We start from the raw sequence: 26,313 nt of genomic DNA on the forward strand, positions 1-26,313 counted from the left end.
ACCTACTTCTGGCGCGCGGGTGACGAGTGCGAGGCGCCGGTCTCTCCCCGCGCGGATTGGCTGATGGCGCTTGGAGGGCGGGCTCCACCTAGCACAAGTAACGCTGATTGGCTGGAAGCTGCCACTCGCTATTATTGCCCTCGGCGATTGGCGGAGTGAAGAGGTGCCGCAAGGTGAGGGGGTGTGTGGAGGGAGCAAAATGGCGGCGGCCGGAGGGGGCGAGTGATGGCGGCGGTTGGGGGGTGCCGTGGTGGGCGCTGACGGGCCCCGGCTTCCCCGCGGCCACCGTCCGGTGCCCTCCGGCCTCGCCTACCAGGGTTGGGCCTGTGCCCGGCACCGCAACCTCCGGCCCTAGGCCGGCCCAGCCGCCCCCCGAGCCGGTGAGAGCCGCTGGACCCCGCGGCGTATGGGCAAGGGGCGTCGGGGCGGGCTGTAGCCTAAGTCCAAATTAACTCCTCGCTGTTGGCTGCTAATAAGCCTGGCCGCAGGTGGCTTCCTGCGTTAATGAAATATTTCTTTTTAAGGTATCGCTCTGCACTCGGGTGGCCAACGTGCAGGAGCCCGGGGTGAATTCAGGTGGTGTTGGCTGGACCGTGTCTCGCCTGGAGCCGGCGAGGGCTGCGGGGATGGAGGCGCTGCCCGAGCTCTACGCCATCTTCCAGGGAGAGGTGTGTGGGGCCGCTGCCTGCAGCCGGCCCCTGCAGGCGTGCTGTCTGCGGTCTGCTGCTTTAGCTCTTTATTTTGTTGTTTTAGGCACGGCTTAGTTCAGTGGCAGTTTGGGTAACTGATGGTTCTGTTCCACGTATGTGCACACGTATACTTGTGTATTTGTGTGTTTATGTACATAAGTATATATATATATATACACACACATGTAAGAAAGATGCTTATCTGAGTAGTGTAGGAGCGGTTGGCTGAGCGCACGTATCGCACCTGCTCCAGAGTTATCAAGCATGGCAGTGTCTGACCTGCCTTGAAATCTAAAACTGAAGGAAAGCAGACCGTGTAGTCTTTTTGTGCATGTTCTTGCCCCATCCCTGGAGGGGTTCAAGGCCAGGTTGGACGGGGCTTGGAGCAACCTGGGCTGGTGGGAGGTGTCCCTGTCCAGGGCGGCGGGGTGGAACTAGATAATCTTTGAAGTCCCTTCCAGCCCAAAACATTGCATGATTCTAATCCATGTTTTATGAAGGGCTTTTCCTTAGGTGGTGCGTTGATTTTCTTCGCAGGTTGCTACAGTGACGGAATATGGGGCATTTATAAAAATTCCAGGCTGCAGGAAGCAAGGTTTGTTTCTCTACTTTGTTCAGACGTTGTTTCATGTTGGCGTGTTCAAGCCAAGCAGTCATCCTCTGAATTAAAGGCCTGCTAGCTTTTAGAAAAAGCTCGGAGAATGGTGGGTTTTTTTCTAAATTAGGAAGGAATTGAGGTTCTCGGAAAGTATTTAGAATATGATGGTAAGTTTACATGAATGCCAAAAAGACTCAGAGGGCTTTAGGATATTTTAGAGAATCATTTTAAGGCCATAGAAACTTTCTACCGTTAGATGATTTGTCCAACTTAATTCTTTTATGACCGATACAAATAAAGCTCAAATAAAAAAAATAAATCAGAAACGCTGGCTTAAAGCTCTGTCTACGTTTCTGGGAAACCTCCAGTCAAACTAATTTATTTTACAAAAGAAGCAGCGCAGGGTGGCTGTTCTGCCAGATGCTGGTACGCCACAAATAACCCCTTCTCTGCTCTCCCCTTAAAGTGCCCAGTCACTGGAGTGCCAGTTCTAATAAAAGTTTGTGGGCAGACGCGTGGCTGCTGGAGGGAAGTCGCTTTGAGACACAAAACGAGCCCTGAAATATGAGCTTGAACAGCAAGGTGTGTTTCCATATTTATCCTCCCTTGTGTAACCCTGTAGCCCACGTGTCATTTGTGCAAATTAAAAATACAGTCTTGGGGCTGTGTCACCTTGCAATTACAGGAGATCAGGGCAGCCTTGGTGTTTCATGCTTTCGACTTTGCCAGCAAAGTATTGTGTTGCTGATGCGTGAAATGGACTCTGTTCTCCAGTGCTTGGGGTGGCCTCAGAGGACAGGCAGGAAGGGAGAGGTGTTAGTGCCTGCTACGGTTTTCCTTGTGGGCGTCTGATATTTTGGGTAAAAAGAGAATGCTTTGGGGGCCTGCTTCTCTGAGTTAATTTGGAGCAGATCTTGATGAACTTTTATATGTTTGATTGATGCAACTAGTTGATTCTCAGCTGCATAATGTACTGGAGGAAAGAAGCGGTTAGTTTTGCTTAGGGCAACTGCTGAATGTGTTCCCTGTCTCCCACAGCAGTGGTCTTCAAACGCTTTCGATTCTCCACCCCCAGTGCACGGTCAGTTAAAATCAGTTAACCCTATCAGTTACAAAAATTTTTGAACACGCATCCCTCAATGTGTGTATATTTATTTATAAATTATAGACATGTACTACTGTCCTAATGTTATGTACATTATAAAACATGTTCCTAAACAGAAATTAAAAAGAGGTGAGCTAAAGATGAAATAAGCACTATTACATTTTCTTTATTTATTAATGGTATGAAAATAATTTCCTCCCGCACCCCAAAGGATAGTCTCGCATCCATCCCACTTCGGAGACTGCTGTCCTATAGGGCAAAACTGAAATTCAGGGAAGATTTGTCTTTATTTTTTTTCCCTTTCTTCTCTTCTAACCCCCTGACCAGGCCTTGTCCATAAGACTCACATGTCCGCCTGCCGCGTGGATAAACCCTCAGAGATAGTAGACGTTGGAGACAAAGTATGGGTGAAGCTTATTGGAAAAGAGGTAACGTTAATTCTTGTTTTAGTGCTGTGTAGATAAAATACATTGCAAAACCTCTGAGAGCTTCTGCAGACAGAGGCTGTGCGTTCCTGTCGCATTGTCAGGGTTTGACGGGCTCTGTTTTACAGATGGGTGAATTCTCCGTACCTCCAGACGTGACTTCGGGCACACGGCTCATCTGACTTGCAACAATGCAGTTGAGAAAAAGGGAATTCGTAAAAACTTTTGGCTTGAAAGCATCAAAACGCCTCCCTTTCTTCCCCTGTGCTGCCCTTCGCAGCTGTATCACTGTAACTGTGTGATTTGGTGGCTAAATAAGCAATTTGAGATGCTTCAAAGATAAGAACTGATAAAAACAGCTCACTGTTTTGAGAGACAGGTGCATTCTCAGAAGAAGCCGAGATTTATGTTCTTTGTTTTGCTTTCTAAAAAGTATGAGTGGCAGTGAATTATGCCCAAGAGAAAATACAGAGGCGCTTTGTTTGTTTTGAAGTGAGAGGACTATACATTATTTTTCCCCCCCTCTACAAGATACATTGCTTTTTCTCCTGCAGAAAACGTGACGGTAGGGTATATCATCTGTATTTAAAGACTACTTGGAACAAAAACTGAATGCTTGCTTTGGTGAGCCGTGGAAGCAAAGCAAGCTGACTGTATTTTGTTGGGATCAAGGTGGAAGCATTCAGTTCAAAGTTGCATAGGACTTGGCCATAAATGCTTTGCATTTTTTTTGGAAGAAGATAATCGGGTTGGTGTACAAAACAAGGATTCATTCTGTGTGAGATAGGGAAATGGATTGAGAAACTTTGTCTTATTTACGCAGTGTAGAAAAACTATGAAAGACTTTACAGCTTCTTTTTAGACATCTGTGGCGTGCTTTTTAAGATTTTGTGGTGCGGTGTTTTTTTTTTCTAATGAATTTTTATTAAGCCACTGTTTTCTTTATTTGGAACGCAGTTGTTGGCTTCCTGGCTTCCTTGCTTTAGAGGCAAGGGGCAGAAGAGTGTTGGAAAGGTGGACAGCAGAACAGTTCATTGTTAGATTGCCTGCAAATAACTGCATAGATGTCATAAACAGACAAAACGCCTTCAATAGCAAACCCCTTCAATAGCAACACTGGTGAAAATGCAGAAAGTTGGAAAAAAAGGCTTAAAAAACCCCCCAAACATTCAACTTTTGCTTCTAAAGTGATAATGTGGCAATCAAGGACTTAGGGGCTTACTCTTTTGTGAATCCTAATAATAGAGATATTTAAAACATTTTTAGTCTCCTAAGAGAATCTAAATGGGAAAAAGGATATAAAGTTTTATTTTTTTTAGGATGCAAGTTGGCCAAAGTACTGGTCCAGGGAACTGCATTGGTGGATGACTTCGGAGTTACAGCCAGGCTTCCAAACGTGTACTTGGGTTTGGTCATGTTGAAAGCAGAATGTTGACCTGAACGGACCTATAGTTTGATCGTGTCTTATTACTGACATAGCTGCTTAACAGAGGCTATTTTATTAGCTAGAACACTCTCAAATGTAAATTCAGCTATGAAATAGTAGAAGAAAAGCATGTAGTGTCTTGTGGTGCTGCTCTTCGCTATCTGACAATTTCCTTCCTTCTCTATGGGCCTCCAGGCACAGTGTATTGATGAACATCATTGTCATTTATTCTTCTCATTCCATACCTTTCTCTTTCAGATGAAAGATGACAAACTGAAGCTTTCCCTCTCCATGAAGGTTGTGAACCAAGGCACAGGAAAAGACCTTGATCCCAACAATGTTTCTCTTGAGTAGGTACATCTACTGAGCAGAATAGAACAGATCAGACAGGTCGCTACTGCCTGCCTTGCGTTCCTGGCTTTCCTGCCATACGTATTCCCTAGGTCCCCCCTCCTTTGGAGGGTGAGGGGGGCTCAGAGCCCCCTGCTGATGCACTGGCTCGCTTGAGGGTCGATTAAAGGCTCTCCCTTGGTTACGCTGCCGAGAGGCAGGCAGGAGCTGGTGGAGGGCTGCAGGGAGTTGCAGCCCTTCACACCGCAGCAGGATTTTCATTCCTGCACTCTGGCCGTGTGCTTGTGCTGGAAGGACTGTTCATTCCAGCTGGGATTTGTCTTACCTACACGTACTACAAAATCAAATCTTAACTGCTTGGATGTTGCAAAGCTTCTTCTTTGCCTATCTTTTTTTTTTTTTTTTTTTGGTTATCGCTTGCAGGTCAAATAAAATTGCTTTATTTTCATACTGGGCAAGTGTATATATGTGTGTGTAATCACGTGCAAAATACAGATATTAGTATAAAGGGTGTAAGTGATTCTGTGAAGTGCAGCTCCCTGCATTCATCTGCCCTGTGTAGAGAATGCTCACGTTAATCTCAAAAGTAGAAATGGCAGGTAATACGCTGTTAATGATGTGGTTTATTCTAAGGAGCAGTTCGTCAGCTCCGTTCTTTGGTTTAGCTAATGTCCTGGTTTGAGGTAAAACAGAACCAATTTTCTGATTTGTAATTTTACTTTTTAGCTGGGCCTCTTCTAACTGACCAAAGGCTGAAATTAACAGCATATTGTTCAGAAACTGTTCACTCTGAGTGATAAGTGGTATTTTTAGAGCAACATTTGTGAAAACTTGTGTTTAGGTTCTGTCCGTATAAATATACAGGGTTAAAGATGCAAGTGGATTAAGAATGGGACTGTCCTTCTCTTTCTAGTCAGGATGAGAGGAAAAAACGCATGTTCAGAGACTACACGAGTCAGAAGATCACGCTTGAAGCTGTCTTGAACACTGTGTGCAAGAAATGTGGTTGCAAAGGTACGTTCATGCAGCGTTGTCTTGTTCTGTTGATGTAACCTTGTTCTAACCAGGTAGTGACCTGAAGGTAGGATTGTATGGACATCTGTCTTGTGGCTGCATATAAGGACTGAATTTTGCTTCCACGTGTCTGTTTTAGAGGAGAGCTACATTTTCTATCGCTTGTTATGAAATGGAAGCACTTAACTGATCTCCTTTTATAAAGGTTTGTTTCTTAAAATCGCATCCCTTTGAGCTTCCTGTAAAGATCCTTCCTCCTGAGTACGGGTCCAGTACAGCTTCCCTTCTTGCAATATTTGTGTTAATGTGTCTTATAGCAGAGGTCCTGTTCCAGTTTTGCATTTTAGGACACAAAAAGACTTGAGATGCCCAGAACATATCAAATAAATCCACAGTTGTGGCTTGGTGTTCTCACTAGTGATGAATGAGAGCAAAGAGAATATCTGTGACCCGTACGCTCAGCATCAGGAAAGTGGCGTCAAGGAAGCAGCTCTTTCTGTGCTATTTCAAGGCTTGTTTCCTCTCCTTGGGCACACCACGTAGCACAACCTGCAAAAATAATGAATATCCATCATAAACAACAAAACGTTCAGCTCCTGTGGGAAGGTGCGTGTTCAGCTTGACCTTGCAGAAAGTGTGCTTATAATAGTAAACACGGTAGAAATAAATATATGCCTCCACCGGATCCTTTCATTCTGAAGAACCATCAGTGGAAATTACATTACTGATCAGCTGTTGGGAGCACAGTGTTAGCTTGTGAGCAGTGTCTTAGAGCTGAAAACAAGCATGTGGGTTTTTTTTTTGGGTGGGGTGTGGTGAAATGTTTGTGTTTTGCCTAGTTCAGCAGTAGGAAGCTGGCTTAGGTGGTGCCTTTTCGGTAGCTCTACGCAAGTTGCTGAGACGGTGTTTTGTACATGGACTTTTTGCTGCATCCTACTTGTCTTATGTTATTTAGCTGTACAGTAAGCAGTTAAGCTGGAGTTAATGCTGTTCTGGAGAGGGTTAATCATGAATATGGTTCTCTGTAGTGGTAGATAACTATCTTTAAAATACAACCCCCAAAGGTTTAAGCTGGATTCTGTGTATTTCCAGTCTGATTTTTAATGATGATGTCTACTCCTCGTGGGCAGGCAGATGCTATCTCTCTGCAGTTTCCACTACCACTGTTAGTAGGTCAGCTTTGATGTCTCCAGAGCAGAAAGGGTAGAACCGGAGTGAGCTGATTTCCTCTATATTTGTGGTTTTGATCTCATTTACCAGGTGCCTATCACACCAATTTACGCCTTTTCCCATACACTTTTCCGTGCTTTTTAAGCCCTTGTGCAGACACGTTTCTACCAATTGCCCTGTTCAGACAAGAGTGTCTTAGTTTTTGCCTGACTAATCTTTCCAGAATGCCCTGGGTTGCATTTGCTCACCTGGCCTGTTTAATCAGGCCGTGTTAAACTAGCTGAAATGCTAGGACAAAAATGTACAGTGTAGATTCTCTTATTGTAACTAATAATAAAAAGATCATTGAGGCACTTCATGTGTCTGAAATGCAGTTGTTTAAAAAGATTGCTCCTTGAAACACTATGTTACAGGTCATTTTGCCAAGGAGTGTTTCGTGCAGCCTGGAGGTACCAAATATAGCCTCATTCCAGAAGAGGAGGAAGAGGAGGTGGCAGCAGCAGGACGTGAAAGAGATAAAAAGACCAGCCTGGCTGACGAGTCTTCAAAAAAAAGGAAAAAGGTACGAGGTGCCCTACTGCTAGCCTGGAAAAGTGAGCCAGATAATTTGTTCTGTGTCGTTACACCTGTAATTTACTACAGCAATGTGGTTATGAGTAGCCGGTTTTGGGCTGAGAAAGTGGCTCAAGTTTGTGCAGGCTCTGTAGAAAAACCAGGAATCTCCTCTGCAGACTTTTTAGTAATTCTTACACTTTCTCCCTGTATTCTTCTTAAAGTGTCTTTAAGATGCACGGTCTCAAAAGATATTCCTTACAGTGAGAAATTGTGGTTGGTTTGTTGTTTTTTGGTTTGTTTTTTTTTTTTTTTCCCCTGGGCTTTGTGAGGCTCTACAGAAATTGCTGCAGTTTCCTGAATTTCTGTGGTTCTTGCCAATAACCCTGTTTCCCTGCCCTTCCCGCTGTTCTTGCCCTAACAACTTTCTTTCATCTAAACTAAATGCCCTGCTGCCTTGCTACAGGGGGTATCCTGACCCAGCCAGTGCAACGTGAACTAGGCTTATCTGCACATGGCAGGGGAAAATCGCTGGTTGTATTTGCACAGGGACCATACTCTGTTTCCAGGCCCTAAAACAATTTTTGTCTATGTGAAAATGCCAAGAGATAAGAGACCTCTTCTGTCCAGTGGTTGAACTCTGGCTTCAGTCCACGCTGCTATAAAATGTGGGGGAGACACGAATCCAAAATGGGTGCGTTTGGTGGTCAGTCTGTTTATACAGCAATGAGTATTCCAATTCTAGACTTCAGTAAACAAACTGTTTCGTCACCCCCTTTACAACTGGAGTCCAACTTTGATTACACTTTCAAAGCCCCTTTTTTCTTTTTTTTTTTTTTCTTTCTTTTTCTTTCTCTTTCCCTTTCCAGCTCTGTGGCCTGTCTGTATCCGTGGAGAGGGGCAACAGGCAGGAGAGGTGGTGCGTTTCCTTTTTACAGGAGAGGGACAAGGACGGTGTTAGCAATTGCATAGTGAGAACCAGCTTCTGAGGGCTTAGTTCTCCCAGGCTCAGTGGGGAGTTGCAGCAGTATTAGCGCTATAGGAGAGACTGCGGGTGGTGGTGACAGGGAATGGAGGAGTCTGGTTTCATTGCAGTACTCGGAGCAGTCCAGAGCGACACTGGTAGCTGAAGTCTGGCTTCCAGTCACATTTTTTCACTGTTTGTCTGGTTTATGGCACTTCGATACACTCTTATTTGAGTAAGAGAGGAGTAGCTGGGGCTGTTTGGGGGATTGTAGGTGGCGACTGCACTACAGTGGAAGAGCCAGGTGTGTTGTGACCTTCCTTGTGTCCGTCTCTGCCCTGCGGCATAACTGCTTCTGCCCTACAGTCAGTACAAAATGAAGTTGGTGTTAATTTGGTGTCTAATCTGCAGTTCTCGCTTGCCCAGTGGTGCTCTGGATAGCTGATCCAGTAGCGGGAACAGGATCTCTCTTGGCTGTAGATCCTGTTGCCTGGTCCAGTCCTGAGATGTGCTGTGCTTTGCTTCCCCGCTAAGTAGGCTCTCACTCAAGAATATCTTGGACTTGTCTGCCAAGTGTTGTTACGCTGCAATAGAAGATACACATACTCTTCTTTCTATTCTGATCTCGGAAGCACGCGATTGAACCAAGCCGTCTCTCAGATCCCGGGCTAACTGCGACTCTGACCTTTCTGGGCTTCAGGCGTTGGGCTTCTCTCTTGCCGCAGAGCAGTGTGAGGGGCCGTTGGTAACACCCCAGCAGGGCTGGCTTCTCCTGCCTTGGGTTCTGTTCCCTCTAGCAGTGAGGATGGTTTGTCTGGTAAAGGCTTGTGTAACTGTTATTTAAATGCTGTGGGGAAAAATTAACACTAAGAGGTGTGCAATTAGCTCGTTATCATATCGGTGCCCATCCACGGGGCGGGGAATCCCTATGGAGTCTTGCCCTGCTGAGACTACAGGATATGTGGGTCACTGTCCCGAATTTGTCACTAATTTTTTTGGGTCTGTGGATTAACAGCCTTCCTTTAAATCTTGCTTGTTCCTTTGATCTTCCTCCCTCCTCAAGGAGGAGATCAAAAGTTTTCAGATGTTTTCCAGTGCTGGAAAATGAAACTTAGAGCTTTTTGGAGGCAGGATGTGGGATCCTCGAAATGAATAGCTCCCTTGTTGTCTCCAAGTGCCTGCTGTGATCTTGTCTGGGAGCCACCATGTGCTTCCCCGCTTGCCTGGAGCCCCAGGGGGATTTACACAAAGTAGAAATAGCTCAATCCACCTAGTAACGATTGCTGTGCTGACCCCATCCCATCTGATGTTTGTAACAGAAATGTAGAGCTTATATTTTTAAGTACGTAGGGAACTGCTATCTACCAAGCATCCGTTTAGTGTCATAGCAATGGTATTAACATTTTTCGTTGTTCTTGATCAACATCTTCTGTTTCTTTGATCCGATGCTTCCTTGCAGTCTCCACGTGCTCTTCGCTCCCCCCAGAGACTCCTCTCCTTACAGAAATATGCCAGGGTCCTCACTCCCTTTTTTTCCTCAGCTTTCCCTCCCAGTGGTTTCCTCGCTTTCTTCCTGCCTGAGCCCCACAGCATTTACAGGATTAAGAGGAAGCTGGAGGCTTCGAGTCTCTGCACTAGCCCAGGCTTCTGGTGTGACCGAGGGCACAAGTCTTTCTAGTGAGAGATCCCCCTGTTAGTGCTCTGCACATGAGAGCACTGTCCTGCCTCCCGTCATCCCTGAGAAAATCAGTGACTTGAGGGAGAAGCGGGGATGCTGCTGTCGCGGCACTGTGCGGGAGTACCGGGGATCATCCGAGGAGTCGCTGGCAGCTGCGCAGGCACGGGGCTGTGTCCCTTTTGCTTTTACTCCTGGGTCGCAGGGTGAAGCAGCTCCTATGGGAACGCGGCGGTGTGCCTGTTCTGAGCCTGTGTGGGAGGGAGGCGTGCTGAGAAGAAACGGACCTTTGGAATTTTCTCTCCTGTCTGTCTTTCAGGAAGAGATCTGCTGTTTTGACACTAGGAGTAACCCCTGTAATTTGAATTCCACAAAAGCATCCCATGTTCTGCTCAGACACTTCCTTATCCCTGGGGTAGTTTTGTGACGGTCATTGGAATCGCATAGTAAATGTGATGGCTCTTTTGGCAGACTTTGCTGCTCTTTCTCCTACTGTGTAGAAGATTTTCATGCTTGCAGATGTTGTCTCTTCATGTCAAAACCACACCTTCTTAATTGTTGTTTGTTCAGTGACCTGTAGTTCGTCAAGCCTTAATCCATCCTCACTTGTACCTGGTACTTGTTTTACAAGTTCTTAAATGGCATTAGCTTAGGGCACAGCTCTTCACGCACTGTGCTGTTCTCTTACTGTTCTTGTCTGTGCTTTTCTGAACTTCGCTATATCTATTTAATGACCATAGACCGGATTCCTCTCATCAGATTAATTCCGACTGGTCCTGAAACAAGGGATGCAATAATACTTTCAGATTTACGTAATGAATCTTGTTTGGATTTAAATTAGATGGTGGAATTTTAACTTTTTTTTTCTTTTTAAGAATTAAAAACCCCTAGAAGGAATACTAGCACCTCTCTGGAGATGCAGAAAGACACATGTCTGGAAATCCGTTCTAATTTTTCACAAGGACAGACATAAAGTCTCCAAATGAGACCATAACATCAGAAAAGGGTCTGGTGAAAAATATTTAAACTTCTTGGAGAGTTCTGGGCACTCCCCTCTTATCTAAAAAATCGAATACCTTTAGAAGGAATGAACTGTTGTAACATTCTTAAAGCGTAGCCCCGAGCAACTTTGCTTACAAAGGACAGGAGGGAGCCTGGTGTGCTAATGTGGTCCCCTCTTAGTGTTGGCTTTTTAAAAATAAAGTAGGAGAAACCAGCACTATCAGGATCTAGCCCAGCCTGTTGCTCTTCTGCATGCCAGCTCCCAACACGGGTTTCGTAGATGAGAGATTTTGAAGCAAGTTTGTTTTGTTTTCGTTACGTAAATTGGCCAGGGTGTGCAAGGAACCGTAATGTGCAGGTCTTCATCCTTGTTGGCCCTCTGTATCTTTATGCTGAGAGTCTGCTTGGGCAAAATCCGCTCAAAATGTTTACTCAAATGCGGTGTTTGCAGTTTTGGGGGAGTGCCTGGGTGTGCCTGAGAGCTGAGCTGAGCTTCATCCATCAGCAGCCATTGGTTCCGGAGACCAGTTTGAAGCTCTGGGTGCGGCAGGGCTTTGCTGATGTTGCTGGAGGCAGAAATCTGGCCTTTGCCTTGGCGCTGCCCTCGCCCATACCTGAGCTAGAGAAACGCTCCTGCTTGCGCAATGGTGAGGCTACTGGTGAGCAGCAGAGTGCTTGTCTCCCAGTACTAAGATGCTGGAATTTAAGGAAATCTGCCATCCAATAGAAGGATGCTGCTTGTGCAGAATGATTTCACAGCAGCACTCCCTCCTGCTACAGAAAATGTTAAACTCTTTTGTCGCTGGCTTGCGCCCTGCAGTATTTGCAGTCTGGTGTGTGCTTATGCTGTGGCGGTGCTTGCAGTATTGCACTGAAAGTACTTTTTGTCTGTTGGTGTGAGCAGTTTGGCTGTTAGACGTTCCCAAAAAGGAGAGCGTGAGGTTTGGTTGTGTGTGGGTTTTTTTTTTGTTTTGGTTTGTGTGTTGTTTTTTTGTTTTGGTTTTTTTTTTCCAGCCATCACAATGTCCACGTGTGTATTTTTATTTCCCCTGTAATCCTGAAGGGACTGGTGTGACATCCTGTCCTGTCTTCAGCCTTCATGTGCTGAGAAAGTTTCCCAAGCTCCGGAATGAAACTCTGTTAGTTGTTAAGGTCTTGTCAAACTTTCTCACCATGTGCACAGGCTGGAAAAGCTTGAGAAAGTTCTCCTTGCTTGCATCCCTTTCTCTAGAAGATTTAACTCTTCACCATCCTCTTCTAAAGACAGTTATGATTTGTTTCTGCCCTTGGTCTGTGGGTAGGGGGACCTTGAGCCTGGTATTATCTTGCAGCAAATTGTGAACACTCAAATTTTGGGTGACATCAATGATCATAGGGCTGTTGTGAAGCTACAGAAAACTGATACCTGTCCAGGGTCTGCTAGGTGTGGAGTGAACTCAATCGTCTGCTCTCTTCCCTGGAGTCCCGGAGGACTCTGCTTGATGTTCCGCTCCAAGCCACGTGTTTTCTTTGCTCTTCCACCTCCCTAGAAGAGTTGTTCTGTTTCACATTAAATAAGCTGCTAGCTCCCTTCCTTTGTTGGTCCCTAATTGATAGCCTGTATCTGGTGCTACAACACACAATCAATGCTAAATTGATGTCTTTAGCTGGGCCTTTTGTGTCCCCACTCTTACGGGAGAATATGTTGGTTTAAAATGAAATGTAGACAGGCTCGGCCTGTCTTCCCGTAAGCCAGTGTATTAATCTTCACGGGGAAACTGCACTTGTCTGGAAGTGGCTGAAGCTAATGGAAGAAATGTCTCGTGGGGAGGAGCCTTCTCAGTGCTTTCCGCCTTGGGGCACTACTTCTTCCCCAGGCAATTTTAAGACAATTTATCCTTCAGGGGAAGATTGTGGGTGGCACTGGAGGGCTACCAGTAACCCCGTGCCCTCGCTGTTAATGCATACCTAGATACAGGGCTGGGCTCTAACATGCTGGCCTGCCTTGGTGAGCTACCTGAGCACCTCCAAGCCTGCAGCAGATGATGCAGAATTGGGATGTAAAAGTCAGTTACTGCAAGGGATTTTTTTTTTTCTAACCCCTCTTTGCCTCATTTTTCATGCTGTGCTTAGCAGCTCCTTCTGGCTTCTGTTTCAAACAGATGAGTGCTGGTTTCAAAGCTTGGAGTCGTCTGGGTGAATATGCACATGCTGCAGTGTCTCAGGCTTCCTTTTGTGAAGCGAGTTTTCTTTCCGTGGATGCTTTCCCATCCCTTTCCAGCCAGGCTTGTTCTTTTCCCCTGGGGAGGGGTGGGTGCGTAACAGGCCTAAGGCAGCACCTGTGGGTGCCCAAGGGAGGAGTGAGGATCTCATGTCGGACCCATGAAACCGGTGTCAGCCCAGTGCCGCACTTGGTTGCGTTGGAGCAGGTGGAAATACTTGCCCACACCAATCATTCTGGTTTTGTACAGGTATCTGTGGCTGATTGCCGCTGTTCCCTTCATCTAATCATGCATTTTCTATCCCTTGGCTTAGCCTCTAGATGTCTGCAGCAACTGGCCAAGGAGGGTGTCCTCCCTCGGGACTTGTCCTGCCTGTCCTGTGACTGACATAACCGTGCCCTTGGGCTTGCTGCTGCTTTCTGCTTCCTCCTGAAATGAGTGCATGGCACCAACAGCCCTGCCAAGGCGGGGGTGACTTACAGCAAACCTTTCCCAGTAAAACTCTCTGCAAGCCCAAGAGTGGCCTTGAGGTCATTTAGAACACTCTTGGCAAAGAAAATAAGTGGAGTTGTTGGCTTGGGGGCTCCACCCTTCTCCCATTACACTCCCTTCCGTAGCGGAATGTAAAACACGTTTATGTGTTATGTTTGGGGCTGTCATTTGACCACTGTCTGTCTCCCATTGTGCTGCTCCCCAAAGCCTGTGCACAGCCACGCTCTGAACAAGGCGTCATTCAGCCTCTTTAAATTGGGGGAGGGGGAGCCTGGGACACATGGCTTTTTGTCTGGCTGACCAAGAGCCCTTCTCCTGGGCTAGTGATGCCAGGAACTGAATGCCCTGGGCTTCTCACACCCATTGGCGCAGGCTCAGCAGACTCATTACCGCTGCTAACGGAGAGCTCAGCCCTCCAGAGGTGGCGGTCAGCATAGAATTGCCTGGGTTGGAAGGGACCTTTCAGATCATTGAGTCCAGCCATCAGCATAACACTGACAAAACCCATCACTAAACCACGTCCCTCAGCACTACGTCTGCCCGGCTTTTAAATACCTCCAGGGATGGTGATTCTACCACTGCCCTGGGCAGCCTGTTACAGTGCTTGATAATTTTTCCTACTGTCCAATCTAAACCTCCCCAACGCAACTTGAGGCCGTTTCCTCTTGTCCTGTCGCCTGTTACTTGGGAGAAGGGACGGATCCCCACTTCTCTACAACCTCCTTTCAGGCAGTTGTAGGGAACGATAAAGTCTCCCCTGAGCCTCCTTTTCTCTAGGCTAAACGTCCCCACTTCCCTCAGCAGGAGGAGTTAGGAATGCTCCATGAGAAGCGTTTTCCAGGAGGAATTGGAAAGGCCCATCTCGCTGCCTGCTGCACAGGCAACTGCTGGACACACAATACCTAAAATAAATGAGTTTTCTTTCCTCATTTTGCTGTTTAGTAAACAGCTCCTCTATGCCTTTCTACTATGGCAGTTGAGGTGGTGCCAGTGAATCATAGAATCATAGAATTGTTAGGGTTGGAAGGGACCTTAAAGATCATCTAGTTCCAACTCCCCTGCCATGGGCAGGGACACCTCCCACTAGATCAGGTTGCTCAGACCCCCATCCAGCTTGGCCTTCCAGGGATGGGGCTTCCACCCCCTCTCTGGGCAACCTGTTCCAGTGTCTCACCACCCTCACAGTGAAGAACTTCTTCCTAACGTCCAGTCTGAATCGACCCATCTCTCGTTTTAATCCATTCCCTCTAGTCCTGCCATTACCTGACATCCTAAAAAGTCCCTCCCCAGCTTTCCTGTAGCCCCCCTTAAGATCCTGGTAGGCCACTATGAGGTCTCCTTGGAGCCTTCTTTTCTCCAGACTGAACAACCCCAACTCTCTCAGTCTGTCCTCACAGGAGAGGTGCTCCAACCCTCAGATCATCCTCATGGCCCTTCTCTGGACACGCTCCAGCATGTCCATACCTTTCTTGTAGTAGGGGCTCCAGAACTGGACGCTGTGCTCCAGGTGGGGTCTCACGAGAGTGGAGTAGAGGGGGAGAATCACCTCCCTCGCCCTGCTGGCCACGCTTCTCCCGATGCAGCCCAGGATACGATTGGCTTTCTGGGCTGCAAGTGCGCGCTGACGGCTCATGTTGAGCCTCTTGTCCACCGGCACCCCCGAGTCCTTTTCTTCAGGGCTGCTCTCCAGCCAGTCACTGCCCAGCCTGTATCGGTGCTTGGGATTGCCCTGATGCAGATGGAGGACCTTGCACTTGGTCTTGTTGAACTTCATGAGGTTGACATGGGCCCACCTCTCCAGCTGATGAACACAGTACCCGGGGTGAGGGTCCAGCCGGGGGAGCCCAGCGAGCACCTGAGCCCGGCTGCCACGGCCATGGTTCCTGCCCTGCTTCAAGAGCTCGCTTTGACCCCAGCTGCAACGCTGCTGTGCTGTCTCAACCGAAGGGCACGTTTTTACAAACCCAGGATGACACCAGTCTAAAGTACGTGTAGGGGGAAGGGAGCTGGGCTGCGACTGGGGGATGACAAAGCCTCATCCAGTGCAGCTGGCAGCAGTATGTGTGTCCCTGGCTCCTGACTGCGTGGTTAAATTATGGAAGAGAATAGGATGCTAGTTTGCAGCAGGATTGGGAAAGATTGTCACTCCAGTCTTATGGGTGCACCGGTTCCAGAGCAGCGAGAAGGTGCAGCTTGTTTTAAGCACAAATGTTGGAAAAAATGGCTTAGTCAAAGCAGCAAGCTCTGCTCGCTGGGTTGCGTCCCTCACTGGTGGTGTATCGCAGGCAGTCGCGCGGGCTCGCATTGCCTTGCTGGGGCATCTCTGCTTCTTGCAACCCTCTTTTGCGTCTTTCCTCTTGTTCTCTTTCTGGCCTTGAATGGGATAAAGGTTCACGATAACCGTTTGCACTCGAAAGTCTCTCTGGTGTTGATGTGGCCCTGGGAGAAACTGGTGGATCCTCATTGGAGGCCAGGGTTGCTGGACTTAGATGGAAAACTGGGGCTTTACGTTGAAGCATATGCAAAATATTAAAATTATTTTTAGGGCCTCACTCGCCTGCACGCTGCTTTCCTTTACTTCCCAGGTCCAAGCGGTGTTAGGGAAAATACCACATGTTTTTGCAGGACAATTGTTTTTTGTTTTTGTTGTGGGTTTGGTTTTTTTTTCTTTTTCCAAAGCATCTTCCTATAAAATATACCTGAAAAAAGAAAAAAAAATCTCCCGTCTTGTTCTGAAAGTTGGTCTAAGCGATAATTTTGTGGGTATTCAGGCAGTTGTAAAGGTGAGTTGAGCTGGGAGCGGATTTGGGTGTTGGTTTATTCATGCACAGAAGCTGACGACGCTGGCTCATCCCTTCCGAGCCGCTTCCAGGACCGCTCACCCTGGCGCTGGCTGCCCAGTCTGCCTCCAGCACTGGCCGGAGGGTGGTGTTTTACCCAGCCGTGGGCTCGGAGGGCACGGCCGGCTCCCCAGAGCCGCTGTCAGCATTTTTCTCCTCCTGCTCCTTGCTGGAAGAGGGGTGAAGCGACGGGCAGAGCGGGGCTAGGGGCTGGGCTGTGTGTGCCGCCGGCACGGGCAGGTCAGATCCCCTCCCCCAGTACTGCTTCCTAATTAAATATACATCAGTTTCTGTACTGCAGCATTAAAGTCTTTATCTGTTGTGGGATGCTGTGCCCGATGTGATTCCGGTGGAAGGTGTACTGCGGTACTGATCTCAGGGTAATCTCTGCTCGGGAGTTACTGTCAGATGCCTCAAAATGGAGGGTTTCGCTCCCTTTCGGAGTTCCTTAGGAGCTTCATTCCAGCACCAGCTGTTCTTACCCTGCATCTAAACGTCAGGTCTTGAGCTCTGCGGAGCTGTTGCTTCAGGGCTTTGCAGAAACCCCAGCCCGGGGGGTTCAGCGCTGCCCCCGCACTCTGCCTGTGCGGGGCGGAGGGTGGGACGCTGCGAGGGCAGGAGGGTGCGCAATCTCTTCGGAGATTGTGCAAGGAGCTGCTGCTTGCAAAAGGGCGCTTTCCTCATCCCCGGCCCGGCTCCTCCCTGGGGACGGCTGTGAGAAACCCTGACTGGCATCGCTTGGGCTTTCCTGCAAGGAGAAGGTGTGTTGTCCTTAGTGCTCCAGCGCATCAGCGTTCGTTTCCTGGCACTCCGGGGGCTGATGATGGGGTGGGGAGGCAGGGATGGTGCTCGCATCCAGCTGCCTATTCTAGAAACCCATTTTGTTGGCAAAAAGGCTTCATCCTGCCAATCTCTATTAATAAAGAATAGCCTTAAATAATGGAGTAAGCCCTGCCCGTGGAGGGGACGGCAAGGGCTCTCTTCTTGTGATTTGACTAAAACTTTCAGGCCTGGATTTCCATTTTGTCTTTTCCATTCCCTGTGCTCTGATAGCTGCCGTACCCTGCGCGGCGCAGCTGCGGACCAACAGGGGTGGGTAAATCCTGACATGCCGGGGCAGAAGCTGTGTGCACCTTCCGTGTCGGAGCAGGCTCGCTCCTGTCACAGCTCGTCAGGCGCTCCTTACAGAAAGTGTCTCACTGCCCTGGTTGAGCTCAAGTGACAGTTTTCCCACGTGCAGGGCTTTTCATTTATTTTCCTTCATTTGCTAGGAGAAGAAGAAGAAAAAGAAGCACAAGAATAAGCAGTCCTCCGAGTCGGACTCGGACAGCTCAGACTCAGACAGCGATGGGGCTCAGCCGGCCAGCAAGAGGACCAAGCATTCAGGGAAGCCCAGCAAGTCTCAGAAGAAGAAGAAGAAAAAGAAGCATAAGAAGAAGCCCCGGGACTGAGGGGCGGGCAGGCGGGGGTACCGGCGTCGTGAGTCCCTGCCGCGCACCACGAGGAGCGCACAGCACTGAATCAGCGCGTGCCCCTTGCTCCAGGGACAAGGAGTTTCCTTCTCCCGAGACTAACGCTCGGCGTGTGGTGTTACAGGTGTTGACTTTGAGACAAGTTGTCCTCTGTTACCTCAGGCGCGGGGTGACGTTTTCTCTCACCAGTAGGCTCTCCTGCCAAAACTGGCTAATTACACCCCTTCGTCGGCACCTCTCCCATCCTGTAGCCTCATGTTTCGCTGGGGAAGCTGCCAGCCCTCGGTGGCCGCCCTGGCCGGCGCGGCCAGCTGCCCCTAGCCTGCATGACATCAGCCCCCGGCCCGTTGCCTGTAAAGTTGGAGCTGCACAGCCGCGCTCTCCCTGCCCGTCCCTGCACCGCGCTCGGGGACAGGGGTGGCTGTTGATGAGCCCTGCGACAGGGCTGCGTCCTCCCAGCCGGTAACGGCGCAGAGCCTTGCCTTTGGTCCGCAGACTCTTCCCCCAGCCTCACTCGTTTTGTCTGCAAACCTTGGGAGTGGAAGAGTAAGAAGCAAATGGGGGAGTGGAGATATTTTAAGTAAACATTAGCTGTGGTGTGTTTGCCGCCTTGGTAAGTGGTGGAAAATAAATCTTTCCGATCTCCAGTTGTACTTTGGACTGGGTCTTTTCTTTTTGTATGCTCCACGCTTCGTCTTGGGCCGTGGAAAGATAGGGCTAGCTGCATGGAAGGGGGTGACCTGCATGAGAGGGTTTTGTAGGGTGGTTTTGGTTTTTTTTTTTTTTTGAAGTCCTGGTTGTTTTCAGAGGTTCCCCAGGGCAGAAAGGGGGTGTGTGATGAGGTGACCCCTACGAGAAGCCTGGTGCCTTCTGGTAAGGAGCAAGTGGAGCATAAATCTTGTAACTGGAGCTGAAGGTCAGGGGGAAGGGATGGCAGACGGCGGGGCTGTGCTGCACCGGCTCCGGGGTTGCTCGGGTCCGCAGTGACCGCAGAGGAAGTCTGCGGGGAGCAGCTCATCACGGCCAGGGCAGATGTGCCGAACGGGGGGAGCCGAGTCACTCCTGGTGCCTCTGGCTCTACAGGGAAGCGAGAGTGGGGCTGGCGACTGCCCGTTGGCGTGGCGGGGGAGGACTCGGTGTTGCTGGAGGCAGCCTGCCCCTTCTCCCTCCCCTGGGCCCTTCCCAGTGCTCCTCCCCCTAGTTCCCCATGGCCGAGTCCCCTCTTTTGGGACGGTTCCCTTCCCAAACCCAGACGTGAAGTGGTTGTGACCTTGATTCCTGGCTCGCTCGCTGCCGGGCGTGCTCCATCAGCTGATGCTTTGGCAGAGAGCGCCCGCCCGTACTGGTGGCGGAACGGTCGCTCTCCCCGGGATGGAGCGTGCCTGCGTGACCCATGGCAGAGCTGCGGCGGGAGCAAACTCACATTCCCCCCCGGAAAAGCACATTTCGAACTGTAACGAACTCTTTTATTTCCACAGCTCAGAGAACCAGCTGAGATGGGCTACTGGGATCACTGGTCATTTAACCCCATCTCTGCCGGGGTGTCCGGGCTGGATTTAACCCCCACGCTGCTCCCCGCAGCCTGGCTGAGACCTGTGTGGCTCGACGCTATGGGTGAGCACGTGCCGAAAAAGCCTTTTTCCAAGTAAACTGATCCCAGAGTTGTAACAACAGGGCCTTTATTCTTTTTCCTTGTGGGTTTTCCCATTATTTAATAAAAAAAAAAAAAAAACCAAAACAACCCCAAACCACCACCCAAGCCCCAGGCAGCCCCACGAGGCGATGGGGGCAGCGGGCAGCCCCGGCGGGCGCAGGGGGCTCTGAGCCCATGGCAAACTGTGCCCGGCACGGGGTGAGGATGGAGGCGATGCGGGGGGCGCACGCGGCACCGGGTGACGGGCGGGGGAGCCGGGGACGGCGTCTATGTCGCCTTCTCGTAGGTGCGGGTGGAGACGACGTTGCCCATGGTGAGAGTCTGGTGGCAGAAATGGCGGTGGGGAGGTTAGTCGTGCCGAGCCGGTGCGGCTCCCGGCTTGCCCTGTTTATGGGCTGATTCAAAACCATTTTTAAAACCATTTAAAACCATTTTTATTTCCTTACCAGAATTAACTTCCCGTCCTTCAGCTCCCGGACCAGCGATGTCTCTTTCCCCTCCCACTTCTGCACATGGACAAGTTTGCCTCCGTCCAGCGTGACCACGGACTGCGGGGAGAGAGCAGGACCTGCCGTGACCCTCCTCCCTGGGATTTCATGGCTCTGGGGGGCTTTGTCCCTTGGAGGGGACAATGCTGGCTGTCCTTGTGCTCTCCCCAGAGCCCCACAGGGCTCAGGGTCAGGCTGTGGGTTGCCACCGTTGGGATGCCCACCTGGCAGCATCCCATTTCACTTTGTCAGCCCGGTTCAGCCCAGGCCGGATCCTGCTCTGGCTGTCCCCCAGTAACCCCACCGTGGCCACCGTCACGGTGACCTTGCCCCCCCTGACCCAGGGCCAGTGCAGGGAGCCCTGCCCAGGGCCGCATCCTGCTCTGGGGCTACCGGCACCTGATCCTGGCCGCTCCCAAACTTGGCTCCGGAGCCGGCGGGGATCAAAGAAGCGGGGCAGGTATCGGTGCTTGAAACCAGGGGGCCCGGCGAGGGTTTTCGGAGGGGCTGATCCGGCGAACACTCCTCTGCTCGCTGGGGCCGCTGTTTGCACAGCCGTCGCTGTTGACTCAGCCCCAAAAGCCCAGCCGGTGCCAAGGTTGGTGTGACAGCAGGCAGGGCGCAGCCGGGGGCGGGGGGCAGGCAGCGGCGCTGGCTGCCCCCCCCCATCCTACCCTGTGCCCCCCACCCAGCTCCTCCAGAGCCGGCTGCTGCCCCTCGGATCCCCCCATGGCTCAGGGGTCCCATGGGTTGAGGCCTCCTGTGGCTTGGGTGACCCCGTCGGTTTGGTGCCCTCAAAGTCCAGGACCCTACAAGGTTTGGGTGCCCCCCATGGTTCAGGGTGTCCCCCCCGCCCCGCTCAGAGCTCAGGTCTTCCCATAGCTGGGATGTGCCCACCGCTCGGGTGCCCCGCAGCCAGGATCTTTGCACACCTTGGGTCTCCCTGCACAGCTCGGGTGCCTCACGGTCCTGATCCCCACACATCCTGGGTGCCCCACGTGCCCCATAGGGTGGCAGACCCCTCCTGCCCCATCCTGGGCAGCCATCCCGGCCCTGCTGCCCTGCCGTGTGCCCTCTGGCCACCATCCGAGGGGCGGCTGAAGGGCACGTCCCCAGGCTGCCGCAGCAGCTGGCGGCAGCTCACGCGTCTCCTCTGGACATAGTTTCCAGCAGCCCGGGGGGTCGGGGCGGTGGCAGGGACGTCCTGCCCTGCGTCTGCCCGGCACTACCGCCTTGCTCGCGCTCGTCCCGCTTCAGCCCATCCTCGCTTTGTGCCCAGCCCTTGCGTTTGCTCCTTTGGGGCTGGGAAGGCATTTTGTGTCTAACAAGCCCTGAGGTCCCGCACGAGGTTCCCCCGTGGAGGCAGGGGGCTGCCGGCTTCTCCGTGCATGGTGTATTTCATGGTGCATAACAGCTGGAAACTAGGAAAAACCAGCTAGAAACTAGGAAAAAACCTTGCATCAGTCCTGCGAGGGACTGCATGCAGGTTGGGAGAAGCCATGAAAGAAGCCCTGACTCTTCTCCAAGCCCTTTTTCCTTGCTCTTTAGCAGGGAGGAACAGCCCAACTGGGGAGGTGTTGCCCCCCTCCGCAAGGGACCCCCAGGGAGGCATCGGCCCCTGGGGTGGCGTTGGCCAGGCAGGGTTGCCCAGCCGGTCCGTGTCCCTGCCTGCGGAGCTGCCTGATGCATAGGGTGAGCAAAGAGGGGGCTCAAAAGTGGGTCTTGTGTCCCGCTCCCCAGCCGGAGTGGGGACAGCACGTGCCGCCACCCCACCGCGTCCCCTCACCTCCTCTTGAGCAAGCCCCCAGGCGGGTAGTTGGTTTGCGAGCCGGGTTCTTGCACAACCTTCCCGGCAGCTCCGGGCCCCAGGGTGCTCCCTGGGGGGAAACCCCACTGCAAAATGGGGCACGGGGAGGGGGGGGTGGCTCGGTGAGACCGGGCTTGAGCACCAGCCCCAGCGGGCAAAGCGGATTTAGCCTTCCGAATGTAAAAAGGACGGAGCCTCAGAGCCAAGAGCTGATGGCCGGATCCGGTAGAGCCTACAAACCCTTTTTGGGGGGGTCCCATGGGGGGGGGGGGGGCAGGCGCTGGGGGCTCACCTTGACATGCCTGTCGTCCGCCGTGGTCTCGTCAAACTCCTCGCCCAGCTTGAAGCTGATCTCCATGTTCTTGAAGGTGCTTTGGGTCTTCACCGTGATCTTGTCACCCTCCACCTCGATGATGGTGGTGGGTTTGGTGAGGCCGGCCATCTGCCGGGTGGCGAAGCCCACGCCTGCGGGGTGCGAGGTTTGGGGGGGAGGGGGGGGGCTGAGGGTGCGCAGCGGGCCAGGATGCGGCCATCAGCCCTGTGTCACCCCGGAGCCCGTCCTCCCCCTGATGTTGGGGGGGCAAACCCCAAAACCGCTCCCCACCTGCAGTTCCAGGGTCCTGTGTGTGCCCACCACGCTTGGGGGGGCTCCAGGGCAAGAGCAAAGTGGGGGGGGCTGAGAACGCTGCTGTTGCTCGGGGATTGATCCTGCACCAGCACCCACCAGCTCCGGGGGGGACACCGGTGTCACAACCCCCCCCCCCACCAAACTGGTCTTGGCTGGGGGTCCCACCCTGCCCAGTAGCTGCACAGGGGTGGGTGCCGGGGGGCTCGGGGGGGAGGGATGGAGGCCGGAGGGGTCCCTGGGGCTCCCTGCACCCCGGCGGGGGCGTCCCCTCCCTCTGCCGCGGGGTGACCGTGGGGGGGGGCAGGGGAAGGACGACACCCCCTTACCCAGCCCAAGCCCCCAGACAGAAAGCCCCAGAGCCCCCCATAAACCACCCCCCCAGGCAGCAGCGACCCCTCCACCGCCTGCACCCCCCTGCAGCCAGAGCCCCGTGTGTGGGGAGTGGGGGGGGGGGCTCGGCCAGGCAAACGGGGGGTAGAAAAGAAGGGGGGGTGATGCCCTGACTCCATCCGCCCCCCCCACCCGCAGACCCCCCCCCACTCACCCAACGCCTTCATGTACTCATCGAAATTGGCCGAATCCACCAGCTTCCAGGTGCCCACGAAGGCGTCGACCATGGTGAGGGGGTGTCGTTGCGGGGGGGGGACGGACACACACACACAGTGACACGCGTGTAACGGGGGGGGCCCGGGGGTCCGGCTGGCTGTGAGCGTGGCACTGCGCCGCCCAGCTCGCAGCTGCCTGCCGGCCTCGCAACCGCCTTAAATAATGTCCTCATCACATGATTGGAAAGAAAGCGCACAACCGCGCTCCAGAAATACTCCTCGGCAGCGCTGCCAGCGGCCACCTCGGCCCCGGCCACCCCGTCACCCCTCACCGGCCACCCACCTCTGCCCGGCCCCCCTGGCCGCCAAGGGTCAGGTCGGGTCGAGTCAAAGGTGGGGAGAGCAGAGTGGGGTCAACGGTGTCGTGAGTTGTGTACGGTCTCTGAGCTGGTGGTGCGGGGGGGGCGAAGGGTGTGGGATATGGGGAAACTGAGGCAGGGCAAGGGCTGGGCATGGCAGGTGTGTGCCCACTCCATGGCAGCCCCAAGGTGGGGGGGTTGCGTGGGTGGTGGGGCATGGTTGGGACGTGGGGACACCAGCAATGGCAGTGTCCTTCAGGGTAACATTGTCCTGGGGACAGGGAAGTTGAGCTGGGGAAACTGAGGCACAGGGAGCAGCCGGGGGGGGGGGGGGGCGGAGGGTCAGGCATCCAGGGGATTGTGGGGACACACGTGTGACCCTGTGCCTGCCCTGGGGGTGTGTGGGGACACACAAGTGCACCCCCAGTGATGCTCTGTGCGGGGGACACTGGGAACAAGGACAGCCATGGGGCCATGCGACCCACAGCATGTCCCCCCACCGTGCCTCCCCTCACTTTGGGCTCCAGTGGCAGCGGGGTCAGGGCCGGTGTGTCTCCTGGTCCCTTCCCACGTGGGATTCAGTGTCCCCTGTCCCCCAGCTCCCTGGGGACGTGCCACTGCCTCCCCTGTCCCCGGGCGGAGCAGAGTCCCAGCTGGGGGACTCGGGTGTCCCCGAACCCCGTGCATCCCCCCCACCTTAGGGACATCTGGATCAAAGCGACCGGGTCCGGGAGGGACACAGGGACACTTTCTCCCTCTCCCTGGCCCCAAGGTGTCATCGCAGACACCCAAAAATAGCCGGGAGCTCGTGTTCAGCCTCCTGCCGGCACCGCTGCGAGCGGGACCCCCTCACCTCGTGTCCCCGGGGGGGACAGGCACCGGACCCTGCGGGGTGGGTGTCCCCCCGCACTGACACCCCACAAGGCACGGCTCCCCAGGGAAAGATGGAGGATTTATTCCCTGGGCAGCCAGAGCCCTCACTCGCACCCACCCGCGTGGCCCTGGAGGGGACGAAGAGGGAAGGGGCTGTCCCCTGTCCCCCCACCCTCCTGGGTGTGTGTGTCCCAGCTCTGCAGGTCCCCCCCCGGGACAGCAGGACCATGAGATGGCGACGTTCACACGTATGACTGCCCTCGCACATGGACACCCCCCGATCGGAGCACCCATTGGATGGGCACCCCCCGATCGGAGCACCCACGGATGGGCATCTCCGTGCTGACAGACACCCACCACGCACACAGCTGCCCACGCACACGGACATCCACCCACAGGAGCACCCGCACACCCATGTGCACGGGTGTCCATGCACACACACGCACGCGCGCGTGTGGATGCCCACACGGACGCCCACGCACACAGACACCCTCCCCCCCCCCCCAGAAACCCACCCGCAGGAGCACCCACGCACATGGACACCCACGCTCACAGAGACCCACCACACGGATGGGTGCCCATGGATGTGGCTTCCCAAGCACGTGGACACCCACCCACTTGGACACCCACCCACAGGAGCACCCACGCACATGGACACCCACGCTCACAGAGACCCACCACACGGATGGGTGCCCATGGACATGGACCCACACGCACACGGATGCCCACGCACACAAGACGCTACGTCTCGGCTGGGGCTGGCCCCCACACCAAGGGCTGAGGAGCTGCTGTCCTTGCCCAAAAGCCCAGGGGCAACCAGGGCCACCCTGGGGCGTTGGGCACGGGTGCTGCTGGATGTGGTGGCCCTGCGTGTGGCCCCGTACAGCTCTCCTGGACCCGGTCACCACCCCAACAGTGGCCACAATGGACCTGGGCTTTGTGATTTGTTTGCTGGTCCCACAGCGACAGCTATAGGTGACCATCCATGATGGAGCTGGGTCCAGCACAATGTCCAACCACCTGCCCGGTCCCGGCCTCAGGCCAGCAAACCCCAGGCTGGGCAACCAGCCCCCGGCTCGGGCAGGATGCGGGCAACTGCAGTCCTTCCTGGCCCCTCGCCTCCCTGAGACCCCCCGGTGTCCAGGCACGAGGGTCTCCATGCCAGGGTCTCCGTCCCAGCGTCCCCAACCCAGGGTCCCCATCCCAGGGTCCCCATCCCACCGCCATCAGGAGCGGGGCTTTTGGGGAGCGTGGTCAGAGCCTGGAAAACCCCGACCCCACCTGGCGCACGTCCCCCCAGTGCTGCAGGCCCCCGCGGGTCCCGTACGCTGCTGCCTCCCCCCGCCACCGGGGTCTTCTGCGGGGACACGGAGTGAGGGACCCCAGTGCGGGAGGGGAGCAGGGATGGACACCCATGGGTGGCCCCAGCACGGGGGTCTGGGGTGATGCGTAGGGCTGGGGATGCCTAAGGCAGCATCCCCCTGCTCACCCCCCGACCCCGAATCCCCCGCACCCCCCCATGGCAGAGCTGCCTCCTCCCGCGGGGGACCCGGGGCCAGCAGAGAGGGTGACAGGGGACAAGGAGCCAAGACCCCCGCACCCACGGGGCAGGGAGCACCCTGGGGTGCTCCAATCCATGGAGGGGGGGGCCCTCAGCACGGTGCTGGCTGCTGGGGGGGGGGATTTCCTTAGGGGTTGGGGGGGGCTGTTGGGGGTTCTTCTTGAAGAAGGCTCCCGGTCGCGCAGGAAGGATGGCCGGGAGACGGCGGTGGTACCCAAAACATCACAGTGAACATCACACTCAGCCAGAAACACCCGCGGGCTGCTCCTGCCACGAGGAGGAAGCCCCCCGCAACCCCCCCCTCCCCCAGTCCCCGGCGAACCCCCTGCGCTCGGCTCTGCCAAACGCTCCGGGAGAAAAATATTCCTCCCCCCGGCCCCCAACCCGGGGGGAGGCAAAAAAATCCCCCCCCCCCTCGCGGG

General features: G+C 53.3%; 2 protein-coding genes across 9 annotated transcripts; one reads left to right on the forward strand and one right to left on the reverse strand.

The window, feature by feature from the left end:
• Positions 1 to 90: 90 nt before the first annotated feature.
• ZCCHC17 (zinc finger CCHC-type containing 17) lies at positions 91 to 18,623 on the forward strand. Of its 8 annotated transcripts, none has more exons than XM_054223779.1 (8): positions 91 to 173; positions 525 to 668; positions 1,227 to 1,284; positions 2,720 to 2,820; positions 4,502 to 4,593; positions 5,508 to 5,608; positions 7,192 to 7,340; positions 17,776 to 18,623. In XM_054223779.1, exons 2-8 carry the CDS (start codon positions 627 to 629, stop codon positions 17,953 to 17,955), a joined length of 723 nt encoding a protein of 240 aa, XP_054079754.1. In that variant the 5' UTR covers positions 91 to 173; positions 525 to 626; the 3' UTR covers positions 17,956 to 18,623. The 8 variants fall into 8 exon arrangements, 7 of the variants coding, with proteins under 7 accessions (XP_054079754.1, XP_054079753.1, XP_054079759.1 ...); XR_008469765.1 differs by lacking the exons at positions 91 to 173; positions 17,776 to 18,623 and adding exons at positions 180 to 380; positions 5,943 to 6,214 and having other exon boundaries at positions 7,192 to 7,312; XM_054223778.1 differs by lacking the exon at positions 91 to 173 and adding an exon at positions 180 to 380.
• Positions 18,624 to 19,638: 1,015 nt separating this feature from the next.
• On the reverse strand, positions 19,639 to 23,300 carry FABP3 (fatty acid binding protein 3). Its single transcript, XM_054223785.1, has 4 exons — positions 23,098 to 23,300; positions 22,218 to 22,390; positions 20,077 to 20,178; positions 19,639 to 19,951 (listed from the first exon to the last, which is right to left on the reverse strand). Exons 1-4 carry the CDS (start codon positions 23,168 to 23,170, stop codon positions 19,898 to 19,900), a joined length of 402 nt encoding a protein of 133 aa, XP_054079760.1. The 5' UTR covers positions 23,171 to 23,300; the 3' UTR covers positions 19,639 to 19,897.
• Between the last annotated feature and the right edge of the window lie 3,013 nt (positions 23,301 to 26,313).

The sequence above is a fragment of the Rissa tridactyla genome, chromosome 18 (genome assembly GCF_028500815.1).
Source record: "Rissa tridactyla isolate bRisTri1 chromosome 18, bRisTri1.patW.cur.20221130, whole genome shotgun sequence".
NCBI lineage: Eukaryota > Metazoa > Chordata > Aves > Charadriiformes > Laridae > Rissa > Rissa tridactyla.

Excerpts from the sequence above, each read along its gene's own strand:
- ZCCHC17 (XM_054223779.1), top strand. The coding sequence starts at position 627 with ATGGAGGCGCTGCCCGAGCTCTACGCCATCTTCCAGGGAGAG. Across the intron at positions 1,285-2,719 it reads TCCAGGCTGCAGGAAGCAAG|GCCTTGTCCATAAGACTCAC; the intron begins GTTTGTTTCTCT and ends CCCCCTGACCAG. Across the intron at positions 7,341-17,775 it reads CTTCAAAAAAAAGGAAAAAG|GAGAAGAAGAAGAAAAAGAA; the intron begins GTACGAGGTGCC and ends TTCATTTGCTAG.
- FABP3 (XM_054223785.1), bottom strand. The coding sequence starts at position 23,170 with ATGGTCGACGCCTTCGTGGGCACCTGGAAGCTGGTGGATTCGGCCAAT. Across the intron at positions 20,179-22,217 it reads CGGACGACAGGCATGTCAAG|TCCGTGGTCACGCTGGACGG; the intron begins GTGAGCCCCCAG and ends CTCTCCCCGCAG. Across the intron at positions 19,952-20,076 it reads AGGACGGGAAGTTAATTCTG|ACTCTCACCATGGGCAACGT; the intron begins GTAAGGAAATAA and ends TTCTGCCACCAG.